A 13,089-nucleotide genomic window follows, 5' to 3' on the forward strand; every position below is an offset into this window, starting at 1 on the left:
AGGCGATTTGCCTTCACATCCTCATTTGACTCTAACCAATGGCTCCTTAGCTCGTTGACTTCTCAACATTAGACAGAGGGCAGGGATAGTCCCCAGACGCCAGGTTTCCTGTGTGAACCAGAGGGTGCTTAAAAAGGAGGCAATGACATTCTAGTAGACATGAGCAACCAATGCACTCTAATATATTCTTTCTTGCTCTCATTATTCTTGCTATTGACCAACAGTTTCTGCTGGAAATAATGGCATAGATAATAATAAATAATAAATAATGAATAATGAGTAATAAATAATAATATTTAGTAAATAAATAAGCCATCCTTCCTTAAGCTAAAGGTAGAGAACGTTTTTAAAATGTGCATGTGTCAACAAGGGAAATAAAAAAGCTCATGTTAGCCTTGTGTAGTGTTATCATTGACCTGGTAAAAACTGAAATATATATATGTATGAGCTGTGAAATACAGTTGTATACTTTTTGTGATTCCATGTAAAAACGAAATGCTCTTATATTTGCATTTAAAATTGACATTTCACAGAATGAATGTGAACAGTAAAACTCATGCTAATAATTTTAATTTTTTTACTTTAAATGACATTAAGAAATAAAAACACCATGACAAAACAAGAGACCATGCGAGAAAAAGGCCATTAGAGGACTTATATTTGATTGCCTTTAACAGCCCTTTTTTTTAATTACTTTTTGAAGAGTGCAACTTTCTCTTTTCCACTGGGCCCCACAAATTATGTAGTAGCCCTGACTAGTGAAGTCTCCTTTGTAAGCAAGTAAGGTAGCTGGCCATCAAGTTAAGCCTCTAGTGAAGTCTACCAGCTTTTATATTTGCACTTTGTACTTGTTCCCTAGGGTCTCATTTCTAATACTACCAATTCCCATATGGTACCACTAGCCACATGTGCCTAGTGAGCTCTTGAAATGTGGCTTATCTAAATTGAAACGCACTATATATATAAAATATACACTAGATTTCAAAGCCTTAGTATTATATATATATATATATATACTAGAGGCCCGGTGCACAAAAATTTGTGCACTCGGGGGGTGGGGGGTCCCTCAGCCTGGCCTGTGCCCTCTCGCAGTCTGGGACCCCTTGGGAGATAACGACCTGCTGGCTTAGGCCTGCTCCCAGGTGGCAGAGGGCAGGCCCAATCCCTAGGTGCAGCCCCTGGTTGGGCTAAGAGCAGGGACGATTGGGGAGTTGGGGCGCTGCCCCCTGTCATGCACAGAGCAGGGCGAATTGGGAGGTTGCGATGCCACCCTCAGTCACACTCAAGGCAGAGTCGATGGGGAGGTTGTGGCGCCACCCCCTGTCACGCACAGAGCAGGGACCATCAGGGGGTTGGGGAGCTCCCCCCTGTCACTCACAGAGTAGGGCCAATAGGGGAGTTGGGGCACCGCCCCCTGTCACACACAGACCAGGGTGGATCAGGGGGTTGGGGCTCCGCCCTCTATCACCCACAGAGCAGGGCCGATCAGAGGGTTGGGGCGCCACCACTGTCACACTCAGGGCAGGGCCGATGGGGACGTTATGGCTCTACCCCATCACACACAGAGCAGGGCCCGTGGGGGGGCGGGGTTGGGGCACCACCCTCTATCACCCACAGAGCAGGGCCGATCAGGGGGTTGGGGCGCCTTCACCTGTCACGAACAGAGCAGGGCCGATAGGGAAGTTGTGGCTCTGCCCCCTGTCACACACAGAGCCGCAGGGTAATCAGGGGGTTTGGGCGCTGCCTCCTGTCACACTGATCCCGGTGACGGGAGGCCTCTCAGCTCTGCTGATCCCGGTGTTGGGAGGCATATTACCCTTTTACTATATAGAATAGAGGCCTGGTGCACAGGTGGGGGCTGGCTGGTTTGCCCTGAAGGGTGTCCTGGATCAGTGTGGGGGTCCCCACTGGGGTGCCTGGCCAGCCTGGATGAGGGGATGATGGCTGTTTGCAGCTGGTCACACACCCTTCAGGGTGGGGGTCCCCACTGGGGTGCCTGGCCAGTCTGGGTGAGGGGCTGAGGGCTGTTTTCAGGCTGGGACTGAAGCTCCCCACTGCTCCTTTTTTTCTTTTTTCTTTTTTTATTCTGGGCCAGCTTTAGCTCTGAGGCTCCAGTTCTTAGGCCTCCGCTCCTGAAAGCAGGTATCTGGTTTGTTTCGGTTCTCGAAACTCTGTATCATCTCCAGCTCTGAGATCCCAGCTGCCTGAAAGCTGGTTTCTGGGGTTTTGTTTAGCGTCTGTATTTGTTACAATGTTTGAAACTGCAGGCTCAGAGGCCTGCAGTGGCAGGCAGGGAACATTGGAGTCCTCTGTCACTGAAGCAAGCAAGCCTCATGTTAGTTTCAAACTGCCTGGCTGCCGGCCGCCATCTTGGCTGACAGTTAATTTGCATATTGCCCTGATTAGCCAATGGGAAGGGTAGCGGTTGTACGCCAATTACCATGTTTCTCTTTTATTAGTGTAGATATATATGCACATATACAGTATATGCATATATACATATACTAGAGGCCTGATGCATAAAATTCGTGCAAGGGACTCGGACCCCATAGCCACCGCAGCTGCTTCTGCCTCAGCCTCACAGCACCACGGCTTAGTCCAGAAGGTCATCTGGAAGGTTTCTGGTCTAATTAGCATATTATGCTTTTATTATTATAGATATATACTCATAATAATTTGTACAATGACTGTTGAAATAATACTATTTTATATATATTGAGTTAACTATAAAAATATTTAAATGAATTTCACAATTACTTAATGACAAACTTGCATGCAAGCCATAAGTTTTGGGTAGTATAAAAAATTAAAATACTTTATTAGGACCAATTTGGTCCCAAAGAAATGTTCTACTAGTGGCAAGACTCCATAATTAAAGGGCATCCAAAATAATTTTCTAAAAATCATTGCCCAAGACCAAACTTAACATGGAGATATTTTATGTAAGAGAATTAAACTAAGTAAGAAAAATAAACTTACTTTTTATTTCAACTGACTCAGGATCTAATTTAGGGGGCCCTACAGCATCATATAGCTTTTCATGTAGAACACGTTGAATAATTTTATTTATGGTTTCAGGATCCTCAGTAGAGCGAAATCTAAAAATCAGCAGCATGTGAGCCAACACTCCATTTTCCTCTTTACTGTGGACCAAAAAGAAAAAAAAAATGTGGTTTTAAAATATAGTTTAGAATAAAATTTATAGTAATAGCATATACTAGGGGCCCAGTGCACGAAATTCATACACTGGTGGGGTCCCTAGTGACTGCGGGCTGCCAGCAGTTACTCACTCCCTTCCCCCAGCTGCCTGCTGCCACTGTTGGCCTGGGGCTCCCTCCCTTCCCCCGGCCACCTGCCGCTGCCCCCTGGTCAAACTCCTAGACAACTCCCAGTCAGGGGGACAATTTACATTCTACACTTTTACTATATAGGATATTTTCTTTATCATTTTTTTGAAACACAAAACAAATCCATACATGTAATTTTAAAAGATCTAGTTTATTTTCTTCTATATTTCTATTGGTTACCACATATAGAACTCCCAACTCAGCCTCTCTGATAGTAATAAGCTAGTATGTTCATGGTTTCTATTACAACCAAAGGACCTAGTTAAGTACAGGGTTATTGATATAAAAAGACACTTCTCTTGTCAGCCATTCAAAATTATCAAATATAGCCTCACCGGTATGGCTCAGTTGCTGAACATTGACCTATGAACCAGGAGGTCACAGTTCAATTCCTAGTCAGGGTGCATGCATACCCATGTTGTTACTGGATCTCTAGTGGGGGAGGGAGGGAATGGGCAGGAGGCAGCCAATCAATGATTCGCTCTCATCATTGATGTTTTTATCTCTCTCTTCCTCTCCCTTCATCTCTGAAATCAATCAAAAAGTATTTCTTTAATTATCAAGTATGATGTTTACTGAATATGAAATTAACTCTGGCTTTAGCTTTCAGGCTTAACTCCCAGTGACTTAAAACCAATAATTTTTCTCAAGCAACCTTCAGGCTCTCCTAAACAACTCCCAAATCCTAAGAATCTTAGAAAGCTTGACCAAACTATGTTGACTCTATGTGATTGTATTTTCAAGGTAGAGTGTTAATTAACCTTTGTTATTTGAATGAGTTACTGACTTGGATTCAGCCTTGACTACTCTTTCTCATTCTGTCAGCTGCTCCACCCCATGTTTTTCACATATGATCAATTCCCATAGAATCTTACTCCTACCTCTACATGGCATTAACTCTTACATAAATTGTAAATAGAATTATAAATTAGAATCTTATTTTTTGAGGTGAGTTTTTTTATTATAAATTTTATTATCCACCCTCTCTGATGCAGTATTTCTGCTTTTAGAAATTTAATCTTCAAATACCCTCTTGTATGTACAAGGAGATATGTATGCATATGTGCCGGGAGCCGGTCCATGCTTGCTGTTTCAAGGGACCTGGCATATATGGCATACTGTTCTTAATATGTTTGCTCACCTTCTTGGCACTATGTGTTTTAACCAAGGTCTCCTCTCTGAGAAGGTTGTTTCCCCAGGTAGGGATTTTCCCCTGAAGTTAGGGAGGGAATAAAACCTCTTAACTAAGTGCCAGGCAGGTAATTAATCACTTTAACTATGAACAATCATGCTTAAGCTACATAATCTTTACTCCCTGGAATGGAGATAAGAAACGCCCTAACCTTTGGAATAGAGATTGATAGGATTGGAATCAACTGGTATAAATACAGATGTAACAAGACAGAACTAAGAGAGACAGAACCTACACACAGAACTTAGAAGACAGAACCTACACACAGAACTTAGAAGACAGAACTTAGGACACAGAACCTAGACACAGAACCTACACAGAACCTAGAGACAAAAGAACTTCGCTGGAGAGAACATGGCAAAAGATCCTGGACAGAACCTGGCTACAGAACTTGGTTGGAGAACCTAGACAGAACCTGGCTGGAGAACCTGGACAGAACCTGGCTGGAGAACCTGGCTGGAGAACCTAGAGAACCTAGCAAGAGAACATGGACACAGAACCTGGCTGGAGATCCTGACCAGAACTTGGCTAGAGATCCTGGCTAGGCTGCTGATCAACTGAACGCTGTCTCCGTGTCATTCCTTCTTTGCTGACTCCGTCCACACCTTTGGGGACCCCTGGACCCGCTGGGGTTGGACCCCAGTACATATGTTCATCATAACCTTGTTTTTAAATCCAAAAATATGTAACAACCCAAGTGTCCATCAAAAGGGCATTGGCTACGTTGACCCTGACACATACTTGTAGTGAAATACTATACAGCCAACTAAAAAATGGAATAGATGTACATTCAGTCATTGAAAATATGTGCAAAATAGACGGTTAAGAAGATGAGTTCTTTCTGGAAGTGGAATTATTGGAGAGGGAGCTTTCAGGTTCTATTTATGCAATACTGTGTTGTTGAACTGTGTATCTTTTTGTATTGCTTTTGTAATCTGAAGAAACAAATAGGGCTTTAAAGAGATTATTGTTATGTATCTCATTGCCTTTCAGCAACCCCTCACATCAATTATTTCTTCTTCAGTCTCTTAAAATATTCCTATACTGGATGGCTTATAGAAACAAAAGCAAACAAAAACCTCTCCCTACCCCAGAAATTCAATGTATCTCTCACCTTCTTATCACAATAAACCTTCTTGAACGGATAAATTACATTCTACCTCATATTTACTTCTTTGCACACTGCTTCCTCCCCTCCCCTTCCACTGAGTCTTTCTTCTACACTAAATGACTTCCTCATTGACTCAGACATCAGTCAATTCTTTCAGTCTCTTCTTGAATTTTGTGCATCTGTCATGAATTTTCTTTTTTTTTTCTGCTTCTTCCCTATTGCCTAGGTTCTTATTTTTTGTGAATCTCCTTACACATGTTTGTTCTTCATCAAGCTTTTTTTCATCAAACATTCTTTTTATCTTTCATTACCCTTTTTTTGAGAAATTTCATTTATACCCAAGTTAGACTCATATTTCAGGCTCATATGGTTCCCTAGCATCTCCATTCAACATCTCTAAGACTAACTTTATCTTTCCAACACACTTTACTTCTTCCTACTGCAGTAACAGAAAAAAACATAATGAACAGTAAGGTTTGTAGGGTGAAGAAATAAATTGGAAAGTGACTGGGGAGATAGAATTGGCATAACTTTGTTATCCATGTGTGAGTGGTCCAGGAAAGAAAGGAGTGTATGATGACTCCTAAGTTTCTCATTAGACTGTGTTTTCCTTGACTCCAAGATATTTCTGTGGAACTTCCATGTGGAAATGTCCTTGGGCAGGCATATAGTTCTAGAAGCCAGGAAAATAGTTTAGACTGGAAAAATACACTTGGATTTCAATAACACATGTGGATGCAGTCCTCTTTAGAGAGAAAAAAATTAAGGATTAGAGATCCAAGAAAGAATAATATTTCAAATACTAAAGAGGACAGAATTTTCAGGTGAAAGTGAGCAAAGTAACACCTCAAAGACGTCAACAAAGTAATAGACTAAGAAGTGAATCTTGGAGTTTTGTCATTGAAATAATATTGGAAAGAGTTCTTATCCTATTTTTGAAAAATACAAGTAATTTTCATTAAGACAATATATTATTTAAAATCCTCATATAGTGCTTTGCATAAAATGTGCTCTGAATTTCTATTTATTCACAGTTGATAGTCAGATCTAAGATCTTAAATACTTGGAGCAGAAAGGGTAAAATAAAAAATAGCAAAGAAAATTGATAAGGAAAACCAAGAGATGAAGACAAAGCTTATCTACTTACACTATTTACTATTAAACCGAAAGATGTGGTAGGTGCCTATTTGTGCTAGAATTTGCCAAAAAAAACAACCCCATAATTCTATAACATAGCCACCAATAATATTTCTGAAACTCTCAATCATCTTGAAAATGCTTTCTTTTGCATTTAGAAAATCAGCAAGACACATTGTAACCCATGACTTACACAGAATAGGTGAGAAATGAATATTTGTGAAATTGAATTACATCATATTATAACACTTTAAACAGCATTTGTAAACTGATTACATCAACAGCTTTAGCTTTAATTTGTATTCTGAAGTAAGTTAGATCTACATACCTGAATCTGATAATGTGAGACATGACGAATTCTCCCCTCAATGAAGATTTATGAAATGCATTTCTCACCTGTTCCAAAAAATATTCAAATTATTCCAGCAACAATTCCTTGAAATTCTGCAAGCTAATTTAAAGTTTACATTTTTTTTTTCAATTAAAAACAAAACACAATGACCAACATATCACCATGTGCCAAACTTGAGGACCCTTTTTTAGTATTCTACTCAAGTGATTTCCACTGAACTCTGCCTTAGGACTTATAGGAGCTGGGGAACCATTAGAGAGGGGTCTGAAGTGACATCAGTTGTACTACACTCAAAAAGAGATAAAAGAGAATAAACAGACTGTTTTTTGAAAAGTAACAGTCAATATTCACATCCTGAGATATAGATAAAAGTATACAAGGGAAATGAATTAATTCTGCCAACTAGTAATTGGGTTAGAGATATGAGTGCATGAGTGTCACATGGTTTCCAAACCTGGTGAAAAACTTACCCTATATAATAAAAGGCTAATATACAAATCTACCAATTGATGGAAGACCAGTTGCTATGATGTGCACTGAATGCAGGAGCTGCCCCCCAGTGGTCAGTGCGCTCCCACAGGCTGGTGAGTGCAGTGGGGTTGATGGGAGCCTCTCCCATCTCCACAGCACATCTCTAAGGACCCCTCGGGGGATGTCCACCTGCCTGCTCAGGGGGAGCAGGCCTAAGCCAGCAGACAGACATCCCCCAAGGGGTCCCAGACTGTGAGAGGGCACACAGGCAAGGCTGAGAGACCCCCCCAGTACACAAATGTTGTGCAACAGGCCTCTAGTATATATATATATACATACTGAGTGGCCAGATTATTCTGACCACCTGACTTTTGTAGGCAAATTAGCTATAATTTCGCACTGAAGTTGCTAGAGGGCCAGACCATTATAAATAGGGGAGCAGGTTGTTTACCACGACAGTAGAAGTGATTTTTTTCTGAAGATATGGGCAAACAACACGATTTAACAGCCTTTGAATGTGGGATATATTTGAACGTGAGTGGCCAGATTATTATAACCACCCCATCAGTACTTCATTGGGCCACCTTTTGCCTTCAATACTGCGGCGATTCTTCTTGGCACTGACTCCATGAGATGTTGAAAGGTGATGCGAGGAATCTGACACCATGCCTGATGAATAGCACTGTCCAGTTCTGTGAGATCTGATGGTTGTGGAACCAGCTGCCTGATGGCTCTTTTAACTTTGTCCCACAAATGCTCAATTGGATTGAGATCTGATGATTGTGGGGGCCACCTAAGCAAGGTAAAGTCTCCCTCATGTTCTTGACACCACTCCAGCACAATACGAGCACCGTGGTATGGCGCATTGTCTTGTTGGAAGGAGCCACCTCCATTGGGATATGCCATCAACATGATAGGATGAACTTGATCAGCAATGATACTTAAGTATGCTGTGCTATTCAGACGTTGTTCCACATGAATTAAAGGGCCCAAATCATGCCAGGAAAACATGCCCCAACCATAACACTGCCCCCACCAGCTTGAAGGGTTGTACTCATGCATGTGGTGTGCATGCTTTCGTGCTGTTTACGTCAAATTCTCACTCTGCCATCTGCATGATGCAACTGGAAATGATTCATTGGACTACATGACTTTTTTCCAGCGCTCGACTGTCCAATCCTTGTGTTCCTGTGCGAATTGGAGACGTTTTATCTTGGTAACTGCAGACAGCAAAGGTGTTCGAACAGGCCTTCGGCTTCCATATCCCATACGATTCAGTGTATGGCTAATTTGCCTACAAATGTCAAGTGGTCATAATAATCTGGCCACTCACATTCAAATATATCCCACGTTCAAAGGCTGTTAAATCACATTGTTTACCCATATCTTCAGAAAAAAAATCACTTCTACTGTCATGGTAAACAACCTGCTTCCCTATTTATAATGGTCTGGCCCTCTAGCAACTTCAGTGTGAAATTATAGCTAATTTGCCTACAAACGTCAGGTAGTCATAATAATCTGGCCACTCACTATATATATATATATAGATATCTATATATCTATATATATCTATATATATATAAAGCAATATATATATATATATATATATATATATATATATATATATATATATATATATATTGCTTTAAAGAGGAGCTTATTCAGATATTTCCCTGACTTGGTGTTTACAAATACAACCAAGATTTGACCTCCTCCTCAGCAAGGTGTACGAATCCTCAGGCTTCTAGTCTACCGGGCAGTATCCAAGCGACTCACTGCCATTCTGTTTTTACTTGGGGTGTTGGAACTGGAAGACGATTTGGAAATGATCCAGTCTTAATGCCCTAATATCCACATAAAAAAATTTGTCCAGCATAATAAGTGATGCCCCAAAGAACACATCACTAGCTAGTACATGGTATTGAAAATAGATGTCCCAACTCCTAGCCTAGGGGGCTTTCTCTCACATCATACCACTAATTACCTCACAAAATATCAGGAAACATCTAAATTTTTCTCTAAGTAATCTGACAATAAGAAGTCACCACCCAGGCCCTTGCTCTTTTGGCCAATAACACTTATTTTTCTACTTCTTAAAATATTTCATTCATCCCTCAGGATAATGTTGATGCCTTCGTGATAGAATGAGTACCCATGGATTTCTTATGCACTTATTACCAAAAACTGGTCCAAGATTAGATTTTTAAATACGAAAATACTATTCAAGTATGTGTTTCAATAGTTTTAATCTGGTGGTCTTTTGCTCAAGGTTTCTTCTTTAAGAAGTCTAGGATACATCAACCCTCACACTCCCAGAATTTCTGGATTTTGCTGATTAAGCATGTAGCCCTAGCTAAGGACGGGTGAGTAGGAGAAACATAAAGAAATGGCTAAGGTCATTTGGTTCAGTTCTGCACATCATACTCTCTGAAATCATGAAAATTGTGATTTTGTTTTATATCCCTTAGGGAGGGGGCTCTTCTTATTTTGCAAAGATATGCAAGATCAGTGGAATAGATGTTGTAGAAGCTAAGGTACTAAACATTATGGTTAAAAAAGTGAGGGCCCTGGAAATGGAGAAGAAAAAATGCTTACCATTGATTCAATTCTCTGGCTCATTTCTGTGAAATTTTTAGAAGCCTCTCTTTCAAAATCATCATACAGTTTGTCACTTGTAAATGACAATGTACTATAGTAATTGTAGGTCTTCCTTTGATCTACAAGAAAAGAGATAAAATCCCATCATAATTTTTATCAGATGTGTGTGAAGCCTTATCATTTTCCCATTTAGTGGTTGCTGGAAAGGTTGAGGCTGGAAATAATGTTTGTACCCATGTCGGCATCTGCATCATCCTGCCCTAAGCTTCATGATTATCTCAGAAGAAAAGACAACAACATTAATCATCATGAGATTTAGAGTGTAAAAGCCATAAGAAATGCTTGGTGTTCCTGTGGGTTAATTAGTCATGTGTTATCCATTCCTGAACAAGCAACAGGAGGTAGCAAGTCACGCCATCTGAGCAAACACACATGGATGGATTTAGAAACTTCTCAAGAGTAAATGCATTTTTTTATTCCAAAAGTAGGTTTCTTCCATAATTCTGGCCATAGGACTCTAGGGTAAGAATATTTACTTTGACTAAGGAATAAGATGAAGATAGGGTTTAAAATGCTAGGAGTTCAGTATATAGTTTAAGAAGCTAGAGCTGCCACCTGGCATACACTTCCAGGGACACTATTTAGTTCCACCTGGCTCCCTTTTCACACTACTTATTTTCTTTCCCCTGACAGCCACAGGAATTGGAGCTTGTCGGCTTCCTTAGCCATTGTCTCCATTTGTGCATTTAGTTTAAGCAGCCCAGATTGGGGCCTGCTGAAGAATTCATTCAGGAAAGCGTTTCATCTACCCCATGATACACAAAGCAAGCACAGAGCCCTCAGAAAATTCATTAAACAAATATTAATGCCATCTACCTTTTCTGTGAGGGACTCTGTACTGAGCATTAGAAATACAATGGTGATCAAGACTATTGTGTATGGTTATCACAGGAAAATGGAGCGTGTTTCACCCAATCTCAAGCTCTCTGCTCTTCTCTGTTGCTTCTTATATGTTCCCTTTGCACTTAAACCCCAAGGAAAATAAAACTAACATTGGACACCTGTGTCCCAGACATACTCACATATCTCGTTTAATTTATAATAACCCTCATGGGAAGGCAGTATTATCCACATTTATCAGGCACAGGATATAGCCTCAGAAATGTGAATAAACTGCCTAACCTCAACATGAATAGCCAGAAAAAAAAACACAGAACAGGGCTTCAACCTAAGGTCTAACTCCCAAAGCACAAATGTTCTTTACATACTGCTTCTTGGGGTGGAAGCAAACAAACAAAACCACTCATTGAAGCTATAAGAAAAATATCTTGTTATATGCAACTTACGCAAAATAACTCCTGGTAAATTTCAAAAGAACGTCATGGCCATCAATCAGACTCTAACAAGGTCTGGAGTGACACATGAAAGAGAGGGAAGTCAGGCTGGAGAGACTGAAGGGTCAAGGTCTGCTGAGCATTAGCCACCTAAATGAGGTACTGGAGAGTTTTTACCTTCCTCCCTGCTTCCTCACCTCCCTTCCCTAAATGGCCAGTGCAAGCTGAAATGCAGGCAGAGCCCTGGAAATGTACACAATTTTAAGTAAGGTTTCTAATCTATTGAAATATTGACCGATAGTTTCCCTTAGGTCTGAATTTGGGCCCAAGACTCTGCATTTTTTCTAACAAGCTCATCCATCAAGCACTAGGCTGATGCTGCTGGCACCCAACCGCATGTTGAATAGTAAGGTTCTAAAAAGGAAAAGAACAGACTCTTCTATATCCTTAGACCTGTTTTGGTGCTGTTTATTTAATCATTAGATTAAATCAGTGGTTCTCAACCTGTGAGTCTCGACCCCTTTGGCGGTCAAACAACCCTTTCACAGGGGTCGCCTAAGCCCATCCTGCATATCAGATATCTACATTACGATGCATAACAGTAGCAACATTACAGTTATGAAGTAGCAATGAAAATAATTTTATGGTTGGGTCACAACATGAGGAACTGTATTTAAATGGCCAGAAGATTGAGAACCACTGGATTAAATCATTTAAAATTGCCGTTCGTATAGGTCAAAAATGGTCAAATATCAGCAATTCCATATACTTCAACCAAATAAACAATTATCTGTAGTCAATATTTTACTTTGATCAGATGACTCAAACAGATCACTAAGTGTCAAAACATATTCCCAATTGTCAAAATTATATGGCATGTGTAGTTGTTGAAGAATATCATTGGGAATGTTAACAGAAAAGTAAAAAAAAATAAGGAGGAGCATAAGTTTTCTAACAGGTTTGTGATCCTATAACCTACAATGATGTTACTTATAATAGATTCACCTTCTGTCATTCAAATCACAGAGGGGACAGGAATGCAGCTTCAAAGGCCCGTGGACACACACCACACACACAAATCTGCGCTGTCCTGGGCTTTATGCCAAAACAATGTTTTTTCAAGTCTGATCACTTCCAGCTTTATCTATCTGTTTCTGTAATAGATTTGTTTGGTTTAGCTGTGTTATCTAGGTGTACCATCTCCAAGTGCACATGTGCTATATCCACTCACAGAGGGCAGGTCGCAATTATGACAGTAACACACATCACAACAATCGTTTATTCAGGTGTGCTGTGTGGGCAGTAGAAACTGTGTTCCATATTACTCAACTGATCATCCAAACAATAGGATCCAGGAACAGGTTACTGGAAAAATCTTGCCAGGTTTTCACTGTATGCATATGAATAAGATTTTAAGCCTCTATAAACACTTGGCGTGGGAAGAAGCAAAGGAGAAAAATAAGAAACATTTTCTTTCACTCAGGTATGGAGACCCCTAGTATTACTTGGGATTCCTTATGAAGTCAGATAAGCCAAAATATGCCCCT

At 40.4% G+C, this 13,089-nt stretch overlaps 1 protein-coding gene across 1 annotated transcript in view; it reads right to left on the reverse strand.

Annotated features, from left to right (window-relative positions):
* LOC118669387 (transmembrane protease serine 11E-like) overlaps nt 1-13,089 on the reverse strand; it is a 47,050-nt gene that overhangs the window by 11,558 nt on the left and 22,403 nt on the right. The window contains exons 3-5 of the mRNA XM_036335509.1: nt 10,206-10,327; nt 7,116-7,183; nt 2,980-3,143 (exon numbers count right to left, since the gene is read on the reverse strand). Of these exons, the coding sequence (XP_036191402.1) occupies nt 2,980-3,143; nt 7,116-7,183; nt 10,206-10,327 (354 nt within the window). The remainder of the gene's footprint in view (nt 1-2,979; nt 3,144-7,115; nt 7,184-10,205; nt 10,328-13,089) is intronic.

The sequence above is a fragment of the Myotis myotis genome, unplaced genomic scaffold (assembly GCF_014108235.1).
Source record: "Myotis myotis isolate mMyoMyo1 unplaced genomic scaffold, mMyoMyo1.p scaffold_m19_p_1, whole genome shotgun sequence".
Taxonomy (NCBI): domain Eukaryota; kingdom Metazoa; phylum Chordata; class Mammalia; order Chiroptera; family Vespertilionidae; genus Myotis; species Myotis myotis.